Source organism: Corvus hawaiiensis, assembly GCF_020740725.1.
Source record: "Corvus hawaiiensis isolate bCorHaw1 chromosome 38 unlocalized genomic scaffold, bCorHaw1.pri.cur SUPER_38a, whole genome shotgun sequence".
Taxonomy (NCBI): Eukaryota; Metazoa; Chordata; class Aves; order Passeriformes; family Corvidae; genus Corvus; species Corvus hawaiiensis.
This window is the reverse complement of record NW_025963268.1, coordinates 25,258-39,352: the sequence shown is the minus strand read 5'-3', so window position 1 is coordinate 39,352 and position 14,095 is coordinate 25,258. Positions and strand designations below refer to the sequence as shown.

General features: G+C 64.6%; 1 protein-coding gene across 1 annotated transcript in view; it reads left to right on the top strand.

The window, feature by feature from the left end:
* The window catches only part of KDM6B (lysine demethylase 6B), a 63,108-nt gene that overhangs the window by 37,721 nt on the left and 11,292 nt on the right, over nucleotides 1–14,095 (top strand). Inside the window, 11 exon segments of the mRNA XM_048293251.1 lie at nucleotides 2,500–2,728; nucleotides 4,120–4,346; nucleotides 4,645–5,110; nucleotides 5,249–5,339; nucleotides 5,404–5,473; nucleotides 5,475–5,503; nucleotides 5,963–6,036; nucleotides 6,039–6,088; nucleotides 7,387–7,496; nucleotides 10,703–10,907; nucleotides 13,987–14,051. Of these exon segments, the coding sequence (XP_048149208.1) occupies nucleotides 2,500–2,728; nucleotides 4,120–4,346; nucleotides 4,645–5,110; nucleotides 5,249–5,339; nucleotides 5,404–5,473; nucleotides 5,475–5,503; nucleotides 5,963–6,036; nucleotides 6,039–6,088; nucleotides 7,387–7,496; nucleotides 10,703–10,907; nucleotides 13,987–14,051 (1,616 nt within the window).

Genomic DNA, 14,095 nt, shown 5'->3' with positions numbered 1-14,095 from the left:
ATCCTGTCACCTGTGTGTCACCTGGTGTGTCACCAACCCTGTGTGTCACCTGTCACCTGTGTGTCACCTGTGTGTCACCTGTGTGTCACCGACCCTGTGTGTCACCTGTCACCTGTGTGTCACCTGTGTGTCACCTGTGTCACCAACCCCGATGTGTCACCTGTCACCTGTGTGGTCACCTGTGTGTCACCTGTGTGTCACCAACCCTGTGTGTCACCTGTCACCTGTGTGCACCTGTGTGTCACCTGTGTCACCAACCCCGTGTGTCACCTGTCACCTGTGTGTCACCTGTGTGTCACCTGTGTGTCACCAACCCTGTGTGTCACCTGTCACCTGTGTGTCGCCTGTGTGTCACCCCCAAAGTGTCACCAACCCCGTGTGTCACCTGTCACCTGTGTGTCACCTGTGTGTCACCCCCAAAGTGTCACCAACCCCGTGTGTCACCTGTCACCTGTGTGTCACCTGTGGTGTCACCAACCCTGTGTGTCACCTGTCACCTGTGTGTCACCTGTGTGTCACCTGTGCGTCACCAACCCCGTGGTGTCACCTGTCACCTGTGTGTCACCTGTCACCTGTGTGTCACCAACCCTGTGGTGTCACCTGTCACCTGTGTGTCACCTGTGTGTCACCTGTGTGTCACCAACCCTGTGTGTCACCTGTCACCTGTGTGTCACCCCCAAAGTGTCACTGACCCTGTTGTGTCACCTGTGTGTCGACCTGTGTGACACCAACCCGTGTGTCACCTGTCACCTGTGTGTCACCTGTCACCTGTGCGTCACCCAAAGTGTCACCAACCCTGTGTGTCACCTGTCACCTGTGTGTCACCCCCAAAGTGTCACCGGCCCCGTGTGTCACCTGTCACCTGTGTGTCACCAACCCTGTGTGTCACCAATCCTGTGTGTCACCCCCAAAGTGTCACTGACCCTGTGTGTCCCTGTCACCTGTGTGTCACCAACCCCGTGTGTCACCTGTCACCTGTGTGTCACCTGTGTGTCACCAATCCTGTGTGTCACCGTGTGTCACCGACCCCGTGTGTCACCTGTCAGCTGTGTGTCACCAACCCTGTGTGTCACCTGTCACCTGTGTGTCACCCCCAAAGTGTCACCAACCCCGTGTGTCACCTGTCCACCTGTGTGTCACCCCCAAAGTGTCACCGACCCCATGTGTCACCTGTGTGTCACCAATCCTGTGTGTCACCTTCTGTGTGTCACCAACCCTGTGTGTGTCACCCTCAAAGTGTCACCGACCCGTGTGTCACCTGTCACCTGGTGTGTCGCCCCATGTATCACCAACCCCGTGTGTCACCAACCCTGTGTGTCACCCCCAAAGTGTCACTCCCCGGTGTGTCACCAACCCGTGTGTCACCAACCCCCGTGTGTTACCTGTGTCACCCCCTGTGTGTCACCAACCCCGTGTGTCACCCGGTGTGTGTCACCTTCTGTGTGTCACCAACCCGTGTGTCACCAACTCTGTGTGTCACCCACTCTGTGTGTCACCCCCTGTGTGTCACCCACTCTATGTGTCACCAACCCCGTGTGTCACCAACCCTGTGTGTCACCCACTCTGTGTGTCACCCCCCTGTGTGTCACCCACTCTGTGTGTCACCCCCTGTGTGTCACCCACTGTGTGTCACCTACTCCGTGTGTGTCACCCACTGTGTGTCACCCCCCATGTGTCACACCGTGTCACTCCTCCAGTGTCACCCTCAGTGTCACCCCCCTCTGTGTCCCTGTCCCCCTTTCTCCCCATGTTCCCTCTGTCCCAATGTCCCCCAATGTCCCCCAGTATCCCCCCCAATGTCCCCCATGTCCCCCCCATGTCCCCCCCCATATCCCCCCTCCCCCCACCCCCCCTCACTGACCGCTGTCCCCTCTGTCCCCCCTGTGTCACCCCCGTGTCCCCCTTCCATGTCCCCCCCCATATCCCCCCCTCCCCCACCCCCCTCACTGACGCTGTCCCCCCGTGTCCCCTCCCATGTCCCCCCCCCATATCCCCCCTCCCCCACCCCCTCACTGACCGCTGTCCCCTCTGTCCCCCCCGTGTGCCCCCGTGTCACCCCCGTGTCCCCAATGTCCCCCCAATGTCCCCCCCAATTCTCCCCCATGTCCCCCCGTGTCCCCCCCGTGTCCCCCCCATGTCCCCCCCCCACATCCCCCCTCCCCCACCCCTCACTGACCGCTGTCCCCCCGTGTCCCCCCCATGTCCCCCCCCATATCCCCCCTCCCCCCCACCCCCTCACTGACCGCTGTCTCCCCGTGGTACCCCCCCATGTCCCCCCACCCCATATCCCCCCTCCCCCACCCCCTCACTGACCGCTGTCCCCCTCTGTCCCCCCTGTGTCACCCCCGTGTCCCCCCTTCCATGTCCCCCCCCATATCCCCCCCTCCCCCACCCCCTCACTGACCGCTGTCCCCACCCGTGTCCCCCCCATGTCCCCCCCCCATATCCCCCCTCCCCCACCCCCTCACTGACCGCTGTCCCCTCTGTCCCTCCCCCCAGGAGCAGCGCCTGGTGGCCCCCCCGTTCCCGCCGCCCCCCCCGCCGCCCCCCCGCCCCTCCCCCGCCGGCCCCCCGGGCCCCCTCCCAAGTGACCTTAGGGCCAGCGGGGGCCGGGGGGCCCCCCCTGCCCCCCCCAGCCGCTCACCAGCACCCACCGCCTGCGTGCCTTGTGCCCCCCCCCGGGCACCCCCCCGGCCCCCCCGCCACCAGCACCCGCCCCCCCCGCGGCGTGAGTGGGGACACGGGATGGGGGATGGGGGATATGGGGTGGGGGGGACACGGGGGGGATGGGGGGATACGGGGGGTGTGGGGGGGATATGGGGTGGGGGGGACGGGGGATATGGGGGGATGGGGGGATATGGGGGGGGGGGACACGGGGATGGGGGGGATATGGGGGGGGACATGGGGATGGGGGGATATGGGGTGGGGGGGATATGGGGGGATGGGGGATATAGGGTGGGGGGGGACACAGGGGGGGATGGGGGGTATGGGGTGGGGGGGATATGGGGGGATGGGGGGTATGGGGTGGGGGGGATATGGGGGGATGGGGGGATATGGGGTGGGGGGACACGGGGGGGATGGGGGGTATGGGGGTGGGGGGGATATGGGGGGATGGGGGGTATGGGGTGGGGGGGATATGGGGGATGGGGGGATATGGGGTGGGGGGGACACGGGGGGGATGGGGATATGGGGTGGGGGAGACACGGGGGGGATGGGGGATATGGGGGCATGAGGGGGACATGGAGGGACACGGGGGGGGACACGGGGGGATATGGGCGGGGATGGGGAAGGGGGGATGGGGGGATATGGGAGGGAAACGGGGGGGGATGGGGGGGGCCACGGGGATGGGGGGGACATGGGGACATTGGGATTGGGAGGGGGACAACGGGGGGGGGGGGGGACGGGGGGGGGGGCACAGGGATGTGGGCACAGGACTGGGGGGGGCCACAGGAAGGGCCCCCCGCCCCCCTCCCCCCAATTCAGGGTGTGACTCGGGGTCCCCCCCCCCCCCCCCCCCCCCAAATGTCCCCGCAGGCTCCCGACCACCGCTACCAACCTCCGGAGCCGCCGGGGCCGGGGGGGGCGAGCGGGGGGGGTCCCCGCCCCCCACCTGCCCTCCGCCCCTCCCCCTGCTGCGCCCCCCGGACCCGCTCCCCCGCCCCCCCCCTGCCCTGGCTGAAGGAGCCGGGGGGGGGGGGACCCCCTGGACGAGATCCTTTTTGGGGGACCCCCACCCAAGGAGGGGGCGGGGGGGCCGATCCCCCTTTGGGGGGGTCCCCGGGATCGTTCCCGGACCCCACCACCACCACCACCAGCACGGGGGGGGGCGCCCCCCAGACCCCCCCTTTCCCTTACCCCGACAAGGAGGAGGAGGAGGAGGAGGAGGAGGAGGAGGAGGAGCCCCCCCCACCACCACCACCAACCCCCCCCCAGCGACTTCTGGCTGGGGACCCCCCCCCACCCCCCGTTACCGCCGCCCCCCCTCTCCGAGGGCCCCCCCGACGCCTCAGGAACCTCCCCCGCGCCCCCCCCCCCTCCCCCAGCCCCCCCCCCGTTTCCTCGGGGGTCCCCTTTCCAAAGAGCGCCCCCGCCCCTCCCCCCACCCCCCCGCACCCCGAGCCCCCTCCCCCACCCTTACCCCCCCCCTCCCCCACCCTCCTCCGACCCCCCCGGGGGTCCCCCCCCGCCTCTTCGATTTCGGGGCCCCCCCCTTGGACGATCAATTCGAGGAACCCCCCGAATTTGCCAAAATCTTGCCCGACGGCCTGGCCAACATCATGAAGATGCTGGACGAGTCCATCCGGCAGGAGGAGGATGAGGGGGGGGTCACCCCTCCCCCACCCCCACCTCCTCCCCCCCCTCCCCCTCCTCCCCCCCCTCCTCCCGCCCCCCCCCTCCTCGCCCGCCCCAAAGCCCTCCTTTCGGGGCCCCCCCGGGCCACGGCGACCCCCCGGACCCCCCCCGCCTTTACCCTTTCGGCAAACGGGACGACCCCAAAACCTCCCCGTTTTACAGCAAAACCGCCGCCCCTCCCCCCCGCCCCCCCCCTCCTCCGGACAAACCCCCAGGAGGAGGAGGAGGAGGAGGAGGAGGAGGAGGAGGAGGAGGAGGGGGAGGGGGCGGCCCCACCCCCACCCCCCTTTCCCCACGCCCCCCAACCCCCCCCCAACTCGCTACCTCACCCCCGGGCTGGGGTCCCCCCCAGCCCCCCGGGCCGTGTCCCCCGCCCCGGGCCCCCGCAGCGAGTCGGAGGCGCTGGAGGAGATCAGCGGGGCCTGCGAGACCCTGGCCGAGCAAGCCGGCCGGCCCAGCCCCCCCTCGCCGGACACCCCCCCCCCGCCGCCCCCTCCCCACAAACAGCAGCTCGGGGGTCGCCGTCACCGCCGGCCCCCCCCTTCCCGCCACCACCACCACCACCACCACCACCACCACCACCACCACCGCGACCTCCGCCGGGGCCCCCCCGGCGCCGCCACCCCCCGCAAAGAGGAGCGGGAGCGGCAACAGCAGCAGCAGCAGCAGCAACGAGGGGTGGGGGGCGAGCGGCCAGTGCTGGCCACGCTGGACCTGCAGAGCTCCGGCGTGCAGGAGAAAGGGGGGCCCCCCCCAGGCTGGAAACGAAAGGTGGGGGACCCCCCAACCTTCCTCCTCCCGCTCCTGCTCCTCCTCCTCCTCCTCCTCCTCCTCCTGCTGCTGCTGCTGCTGCTGCTGCCTCGGCCCCCCCGGGCCCCCCGCCGGCCTTGGTCAGCCTCGGCCGATCTCCTCAAGCTGCGCTCGTTGGGCGAGGGGCCCCCCAAAGAGCTCAAGATTCGCCTGATCAAGGTGGAGAGCGGCGGTGCCGGGGGGCCCGGGGGGCTTCCCGGCCTCGGGCATGGGGGGTCCCGGTGGTGGTCCCGGTGGTGGCGATGCTTTTGTGGCCTCGGAAGTCGGGGAGCCGCGGGGGTTGCCCCTGGGCCAGCTGACGATCCGGCACAGCGGCGGCCGAGGTGGTGCGGGCCAGCAAGTGAGTGGGGGGAGGAGGGGGGCTCTCGGGGATTTTGGGGGGTCCCAGGGGGGTTCATGGGGCTTATTTGGGGGGTCCTGGAGGGGTTTGGGGGTTCATGGGGCTCATTTGGGGGGTGCCGGGGGGGTTTGGGGGGATCTGAGCAGGATTTGGGTGATTCTGGGAGGGTTTGATCAGTTCCGAGGTGGGGTTTTGGGTGGTTTGGGGGGGGTCTGAGCAGGATCTGGGCGATTCTAGGGGGGTTTGGGCAGTTCCGGGGTTGGGATTTGGGGGATCCCAGGGGGTTTGGGGGCTCATTTGGGGGGTCCCGGAGGGTTTGGGGGCACATTTGCGGGTGCCATGGGAGGTTTGGGGGGTCTGAGCAGGATTTGGGTGATTCCGGGGGGTTTGATCAGTTCCGGGCTTGGGATTTGGGGGTTCCCGGGGGGATTTTGGGGTCCCACTGACGCTGCCCCGCAGGCAGGCGCGGCTGAAGGGGCCGTTCCGCGAGTCCTACCTGTGCCCCGCGCAGTCGGTGAAGCCCCAGATCGACGCGCGGAGCAGCTCCCGCGGGACAAACTCAACCCCCCCACGCCCAGCATCTACGTGAGTCCTCACTGGCTGCTGCCTGGATCCCCTGCGTCCCGATTGGCTCCCTGGATGGGTCCCCTGATTGCTGATTGGCTCTCTGGATGGGTCCCCTGATTGCTGATTGGCTCCCTGGCTGAGTCCCCTGATTGCTGATTGGTTCCTTAGCTGGGTCCCCTGATTGCTGATTGGCTCCCTGGATGAGTCCCCTGGTTGCTGATTGGCTCCTTGGATGGGTCCCCTGATTGCTGATTGGCTCCCTTGATGAGTCCCCTGATTGCTGATTGGCTCCTTGGATGCATCCCTGATTGCTGATTGGCTCCTTGGATGGGTCCCCTGATTGCTGATTGGCTCGCTGGATGGATCCCCTGATTACTGATTGGCTGCCTGGCAGAGTCCCCTGCTTGCTGATTGGCTCCCTGGATGTGCCCCCTGATTGCTGATTGGCTCCTTGGATGTGCTCCCTGATTGCTGATTGGCTCCTTGGCTGGATCCCCTGGTTGCTGATTGGCTCCCTGCTATCGATCCCAAGGCATCCCCTTTCCTGATTGGCTGGTGGAAGGGATCCTGGAGCATCCTCCCTCCTGATTGGCTCCCTGGCTCTGTCCCCCTGCGTCCTGATTGGCTCCCTGCCCAGCATCCCAGCGTGTTCCCTCTGCCCATTGGCTGGTGGGAGGGATCCTGGGGCATCCTCGCTGCTGATTGGCTCCTTGGCAGATTCTCTCCTCCTAATTGATCCATCATGAGCAGCTCTTTGCTGATTGGCTGCCAGAAGGGGGTGGATCCCTCCGGTCATCCCTCATTGTTGATGGGACAGAGGAATCCGTGCTCTGATTGGCCCGTGGGCAGGGGTGGGGTTTCCCGGACGATCCGTCTGCTGATTGGCTGCTGGTTATGGCCTGTCAATCCTGATTGGCCGACGAGCCAAACCCCCTTGATCCTGATTGGCCGCTGAGCCGCTCAGTGGCAGCATTTCCCTGATCCCCATTGCTGCTGGCGGGGTCGCTGGGCTGTGATTGGTCCTTGCGTGAGGGCGCTGGGCTGCGATTGGTCCCCCCCGAGGGCGCTGGGCTGTGATTGGTCCTTGCGTGAGGGCGCTGGGCTGCGATTGGTCCCCCCCCGAGGGCGCTGGGCTGTGATTGGTCCCTGCGTGAGGGCGCTGCTTGCTGATTGGTCTCCCCCCGAGGGCGCCGGGCTGCGATTGGTCCTTGTGGAGGGTGCCGGTCTGTGATTGGTCCCTGCATGAGGGTGCCGGTCTGCGATTGGTCCCTCTGTGGGGCGCCGGTCGCTGATTGGCCGCCGCTGTTCCCGCCCAGCTGGAGAGCAAACGCGACGCCTTCTCGCCCGTCCTGCTGCAGTTCTGCACCGACCCCAAGAACCCCATCACCGTCATCCGCGGGCTGGCGGGGTCCCTGCGCCTCAGTGAGTCACCAAAACACCCCAAAAACACCCCGAAACACCCCAAAAACACCCTGAAACACCCCAAAATACCCGAAACCACCCCAAAACCACCCAGAAAAACCCCAAATACCCCAAAATACCCCAAAATACCTCAAAACACCCCAAAAACACCCCAAAATACTCCAAAACCACCCCAAATCCCCCGTGGATCCCCCCATCACCGTCATCCGCGGGCTGGCGGGGTCCCTGCGCCTCAGTGAGTCACCCAAACACCCCGAAACACCCCAAAACACCCCAAAATACCCCTAAATCACCCCAAACCACGCCAAAATACCCCAAAACCACCCTGAAACACCCCAAACCCACCCCGAAATACCCCAAAACCACCCAAAATACCCCAAAAAATACCCCAAAAACACCCCGAAACACCCCAAAATACCCCAAAATACCCCAAAACACCCCAAAAACACCCAAAAACACCCCAAAATACCCCTAAATCACCCCAAAACCCCCCCAAAATACCCCAAAATACCCCAAAATACCCCTGAAACACCCCAAAATACCCCAAAATACCCAAAACCACCCCAAAATAACCCAAAATACTCCCAAACCACCCAAAATACCCCGAACCACCCCAAATCCCCCGTGGATCCCCCCATCACCGTCCTCCGGGGGCTGGCGGGGTCCCTGCGCCTCAGTGAGTCACCCAAACACCCCAAAACCCTCCAAAAACACCCCGAAACACCCTGAAAACACCCTGAAACACCCCAAAATACCCCAAAATACCCCTGAAACACCCAAACCACGCCAAAATACCCCCAGACCACCTCGAAACACCCAAAATACCCCAAAACCACCCGAAACACCCCAAAATATCCCAAAACTCCCCTAAACGGCTCCAACCACCCCAAATCCCCCGTGGATCCCCCCCATCGCCGTCATCCGGGGGCTGGCGGGGTCCCTGCGCCTCAGTGAGTCACCAAAACACCCCAAAAACACCCTGAAACACCCCAAAAACACCCCGAAACACCCCAAAACCACCCCAAAATAACCCAAAATACTCCAAAACCACCCCAACCACCCCAAATCCCCCGTGGATCCCCCCCATCACCGTCATCCGCGGGCTGGCGGGGTCCCTGCGCCTCAGTGAGTCACCAAAACACCCCAAAAACACCCTGAAACACCCCAAAAAACACCCCAAAAACACCCCGAAACACCCCAAAACCACCCCAAAATAACCCAAAATACTCCAAAACCACCCCAAACCACCCCAAATCCCCCGTGGATCCCCCCCATCACCGTCATCCGCGGGCTGGCGGGTCCCTGCGCCTCAGTGAGTCACCAAAACACCCCAAAAACACCCTGAAACACCCCAAAAACACCCCAAAAACACACCCGAAACACCCCAAAACCACCCCAAAATAACCCAAATACTCCAAAACCACCCCAAACCACCCCAAATCCCCCGTGGATCCCCCCCATCACCGTCATCCACGGGCTGGCGGGGTCCCTGCGCCTCAGTGAGTCACCAAAACACCCCAAAAACACCCCAAAAACACCCTGAAACACCCCAAAATACCCCGAAATACCCCAAAACCACCCCCCAAAATAACCCAAAATACTCCAAAACCACCCCAAACCACCCCAAATCCCCCGTGGATCCCCCCCATCACCGTCATCCGCGGGCTGGCGGGGTCCTTGCGCCTCAGTGAGTCACCAAAACACCCCAAAAACACCCAAAAACACCCTGAAACACCCAAAATACCCCAAAAACACCCCAAACCCACCCTGAAATACCCACCCTGAAACACCCCGAAACACCCCAAAAACACCCCAAACCCACCTGAAATACCCCAAAACCACCCCAAAACACCCCAAATACCCCAAAAACACCCCAAACCACCCCAAATCCCCGTGGATCTCCCCCATCACCGTTACCCGGGGCTGGCGGGGTCTCTGCGCCTCAGTGAGTCACCCAAACACCCCAAAACCCTCCAAAAACACCCAAGTACCCCCAAATACCCCAGAGCCACCCGAAAAATACAGCAAAAATACCCCAAACCACCCCAAAACCACCCATCCCATCCCTGTCCCCATCCCTATTTCTGTCCCCATCCCTGTCCTCGTCCCTGTCCCCATCCCCGTCCCTGTCCCTTCGTGACCCCTCCTGTCCCTATGGGACCCCTCCCACCCCCCTGGGCACCCCCCAAAATGACCCAGCCCCCCCCCGTTTTTGGCAGACCTGGGGCTGTTCAGCACCAAGACCCTGGTGGAGCCCCCCCGTCCCTGTCCCTGTCCCTGTCTTGTCCCCATCCCTGTCCCTGTCCCTTGTGACCCCCCTGTCCCCGTCCCTGTCCCCATCCCTGTCCTGTCCCTTTGTGACTCCCTTGTCCCTGTCCCAATCCCATCCCTGTCCTTGTCCCTGTTCCTGTCCCCATCCCTGGCCCCGTCCCCATCCCTGTCCCCTTGTGACCCCCCCGTCCCAGTCCCTGCCCCCATCCCATCCCTGTCCCCATCCCTGTTTCTGTCCCTGTCCCTTTGTGACTCCCTTGTCCCTGTCCCAATCCCATCCCTGTCCCCATCCCTGTCCCTGTCCCTTTGTGACTCCCTTGTCCCTGTCCCAATCCCATCCCTGTCCTTGTCCTGTTCCTGTCCCCGTCCCTGGCCCTGGCCCCGTCCCCATCCCTGTCCCCATCCCTGTTTCTGTCCCTGTCCCTGTCCCCGTCCCTGTCCCCATGGGACCCCTCCCACCCCCCTGGGCACCCCCCAAAATGACCCGGCCGCCCCGTTTTTGGCAGACCTGGGGCTGTTCAGCACCAAGACCCTGGTGGAGCCCCCCTGTCCCTGTCCTTGTCCCCATCCCTGTCCCTTTGTGACCCCCCTGTCCCCGTCGCTGTCCCCATCCCTGTCCTTTGTGACCCCCCCATCCCTGTCCTTGTCCCTGTTCCTGTCCCCATCCCTGGCCCCGTCCCCATCCCTGTCCCCTTGTGACCCCCTGTCCCAGTCCCTGCCCCCATCCCATCCCTGTCCCCATCCCTATTTCTGTCCCAGTCCCTGTCCCCATCCCTGTCCCTTTGTGACCCCCCTGTCCCAGTCCCCTGCCCCCATCCCATCCCTGTCCCCATCCCTATTTCTGTCCCAGTCCCTGTCCCCATCCCTGTCCCTTTGTGACCCCCCTCCCACCCCCCTGGGCACCCCCAAAATGACCCAGCCCCCCCCCGTTTTTGGCAGACCTGGGCTGTTCAGCACCAAGACCCTGGTGGAGGCCAGCGGCGAGCACGCGGTCGAGGTGCGCACGCAGGTGCAGCAGCCCTCGGACCAGAACTGGGACCTGTCGGGGACGCGCCAGGTGTGGCCCTGCGAGAGCAGCCGCTCGCACACCACCATCGCCAAGTACGCCCAGTACCAGGCGTCCTCCTTCCAGGAGTCCCTGCAGGTCAGTCGGGGCGTCACGGGATGTGGGGACACCTTGGGGACACGCTGGGGACATGGGGACACACGGGGGACACACCTCAGTGACAGGGGACACATTGGGGACCCCAAACCAGCATCGCCCAGTACGCCCAGTACCAGGCGTCCTCCTTCCAGGAGTCCCTGCAGGTCAGTCGGGGCGTCACGGGGATGTGGGGACACCTTGGGGACACGCTGGGGACATGGGGGACACACGGGGGACACACCTCAGTGACAGGGGACACATTGGGACCCCAAACCAGCATCGCCCAGTACGCCCAGTACCAGGCGTCCTCCTTCCAGGAGTCCCTGCAGGTCAGTCGGGGCGTCACGGGGATGTGGGGACACCTTGGGGACACGCTGGGGACATGGGGGACACACGGGGGACACACCTCAGTGACAGGGGACACAGCAGGGACCCCAAACCAGCATCGCCCAGTACGCCCAGTACCAGGTGTGCTCCTTCCAGGAGTCCCTGCAGGTCAGTCGGGCGTCACGGGGATGTGGGGACACCTTGGGGACACGCTGGGGACATGGGGGACACACGGGGGACACACCTCAGTGACAGGGGACACATTGGGGACCCCAAACCAGCATCGCCCAGTACGCCCAGTACCAGGTGTGCTCCTTCCAGGAGTCCCTGCAGGTCAGTTGGGGCGTCACGGGGATGTGGGGACACACTGGGGACACGCTGGGACATGGGGGACACACGGGGGACACACCTCAGTGACAGGGGACACATTGGGGACCCCAAACCAGCATCGCCCAGTACGCCCAGTACGCCCAGTACCAGGTGTGCTCCTTCCAGGAGTCCCTGCAGGTGAGGGATGGGGACTGGGGACACGTTGGGGACACGCTGGGGACATGGGGGACACACAGGGGACAGGGGACACACAGGGGACACGTTGGGGATCCCAAACCAGCATCGCCCAGTACGCCCAGTACCAGGTGTGCTCCTTCCAGGAGTCCCTGCAGGTGCCCGGGGAGGGGACACGTTGGGGACAGGGGACAGAGGCGCAGGGGGACACAGGGGACACAGAGGATTCGTGTCCCCAAGGAGCCCCGAGAGTCCCCAGGGCGTTGCCAAGTGTCCCCTGGTGTCCCTGAGTGTCCCTGAGTGTCCCCTGGTGTCCCCTGGTGTCCCGAGTGTCCCTGAGTGTCCCTTGGTGTCCCTGAGTATCCCTGAGTGTCCCTTTGGTGTCCCCGAGTGTCCCCTTGGTGTCCCTGAGTATCCCTGAGTGTCCCTTTGGTGTCCCCTGAGTGTCCCCTGGTGTCCCTGAGTGTCCCTGAGTGTCCCCTGGTGTCCCCTGGTGTCCCCGAGTGTCCCTGAGTGTCCCCGAGTGTCCCCGAGTGTCCCTGAGTGTCCCCTTGGTGTCCCTGAGTATCCCTGAGTGTCCCCTTGGTGTCCCCAAGTGTCCCCTTGGTGTCCCTGAGTATCCCCGAGTGTCCCTTTGGTGTCCCTGAGTGTCCCCTTGGTGTCCCCGAGTGTCCCCTGGTGTCCCTGAGTGTCCCTTTGGTGTCCCTGAGTGTCCCCTTGGTGTCCTCGAGTGTCCCCTGGTGTCCCTGAGTGTCCCTTTGGTGTCCCTGAGTGTCCCCTGGTGTCCCTGAGTGTCCCTGAGTGTCCCCTTGGTGTCCCCTTGGTGTCCCTGAGTGTCTCTGAGTGTCCCCTTGGTGTCCCTCAGTGTCCCTTGGTGTCCCTTTGGTGTCCCTGAGTGTCCCCTGGTGTCCCCGAGTGTCCCTGAGTGTCCCTGAGTGTCCCCTTGGTGTCCCTGAGTGTCCCTTTGGTGTCCCTGAGTGTCCCCTGGTGTCCCTGAGTGTCCCCTTGTTGTCCCTTGGTGTCCCTGAGTGTCCCCTGGTGTCCCTGAGTGTCCCCTTGGTGTCCCTGAGTGTCCCTGAGTGTCCCCTTGGTGTCCCCGAGTGTCCCTTTGGTGTCCCTGAGTGTCCCCTGGTGTCCCTGAGTGTCCCTTGGTGTCCTGGTGGTGTCCCTTTGGTGTCCCCTTGGTGTCCCTTTGGTGTCCTGAGTGTCCCTTGGTGTCCCTTTGGTGTCCCCTTGGTGTCCCCTTGGTGCCCCTGAGTGTCCCTGAGTGTCCCCGAGTGTCCCTTTGGTGTCCCTGAGTGTCCCCTTGGTGTCCCTGAGTGTCCCCGAGTGTCCCCTTGGTGTCCCTGAGTGTCTCCGGAGCCCCCAGGGTGTCCCCAGGGTGTCCCCAGAATGTCCCCTGGAATTCCAGGGTGTCCCTGGAGCGTCCCCGAGTGTCCCCCAGCGTCCAGAGGGGCTGAGGTGGCACCTGAGGATGAGGTGACACCTGAGGTGACAACCCGGGGCTGAGGTCACACCTGGGGCTGAGGTGGCACCTGGGGATGAGGTGGCACCTGGGGATGAGATGACATCTGAGGTCACACCTGAAGTAGCACCCAGGGCTGAGGTGGCACCTGAGGATGAGGTGACACCTGAGGTGACACCAGGGCTGAGGTCACACCTGAGGTGACACCCAGGGCTGAGGTGACACCTGGAGTCAAACCTGGGGCTGAGGTGACACCCGGGCTGAGGTGACACCTGGAGTCACACTGGGGCTGAGGTGACACCCGGGCTGAGGTGACACCTGAGGTGACACCCAGGGCTGAGGTGACACCTGGAGTCACACCTGGGGCTGAGGTGGCACCCAGGGCTGAGGTGACACCAGGGCTGAGGTCACACTTGAGGTGACACCCGGGCCTGAGGTCACACCTGAGGTCACACCCGGGCTGAGGTGACACTTGAGGTGACACCCGGGCCTGAGGTCACACCTGAGGTCACACCCAGGGCTGAGGTGACACTTGAGGTGACACCGGGCCTGAGGTCACACCTGAGGTGACACCAGGGCTGAGGTCACACCTGAGGTCACACCTGGGGTCACACCCGGGGCTGAGGTGACACTTGAGGTGACATTGGGGCTGAGATGACACCTGAGGTCACACCTGAGGTCACACCTGAGATGACACCTGGGCTGAGGTGACACTTGAGGTGACACCAGGGCTGAGGTCACACCTGAGGTGACACCAGGGCTGAGGTGACGCTGTCCCCGCAGGAGGACAAGGACAGCGAGGATGAGGAGGCCGAGGAGCCCGACAGCACCACCGAGACCCCGCCCAGGTGGGGACACGCCCGGGTCCCCTCTTGGGGACATCCTGGGGGGT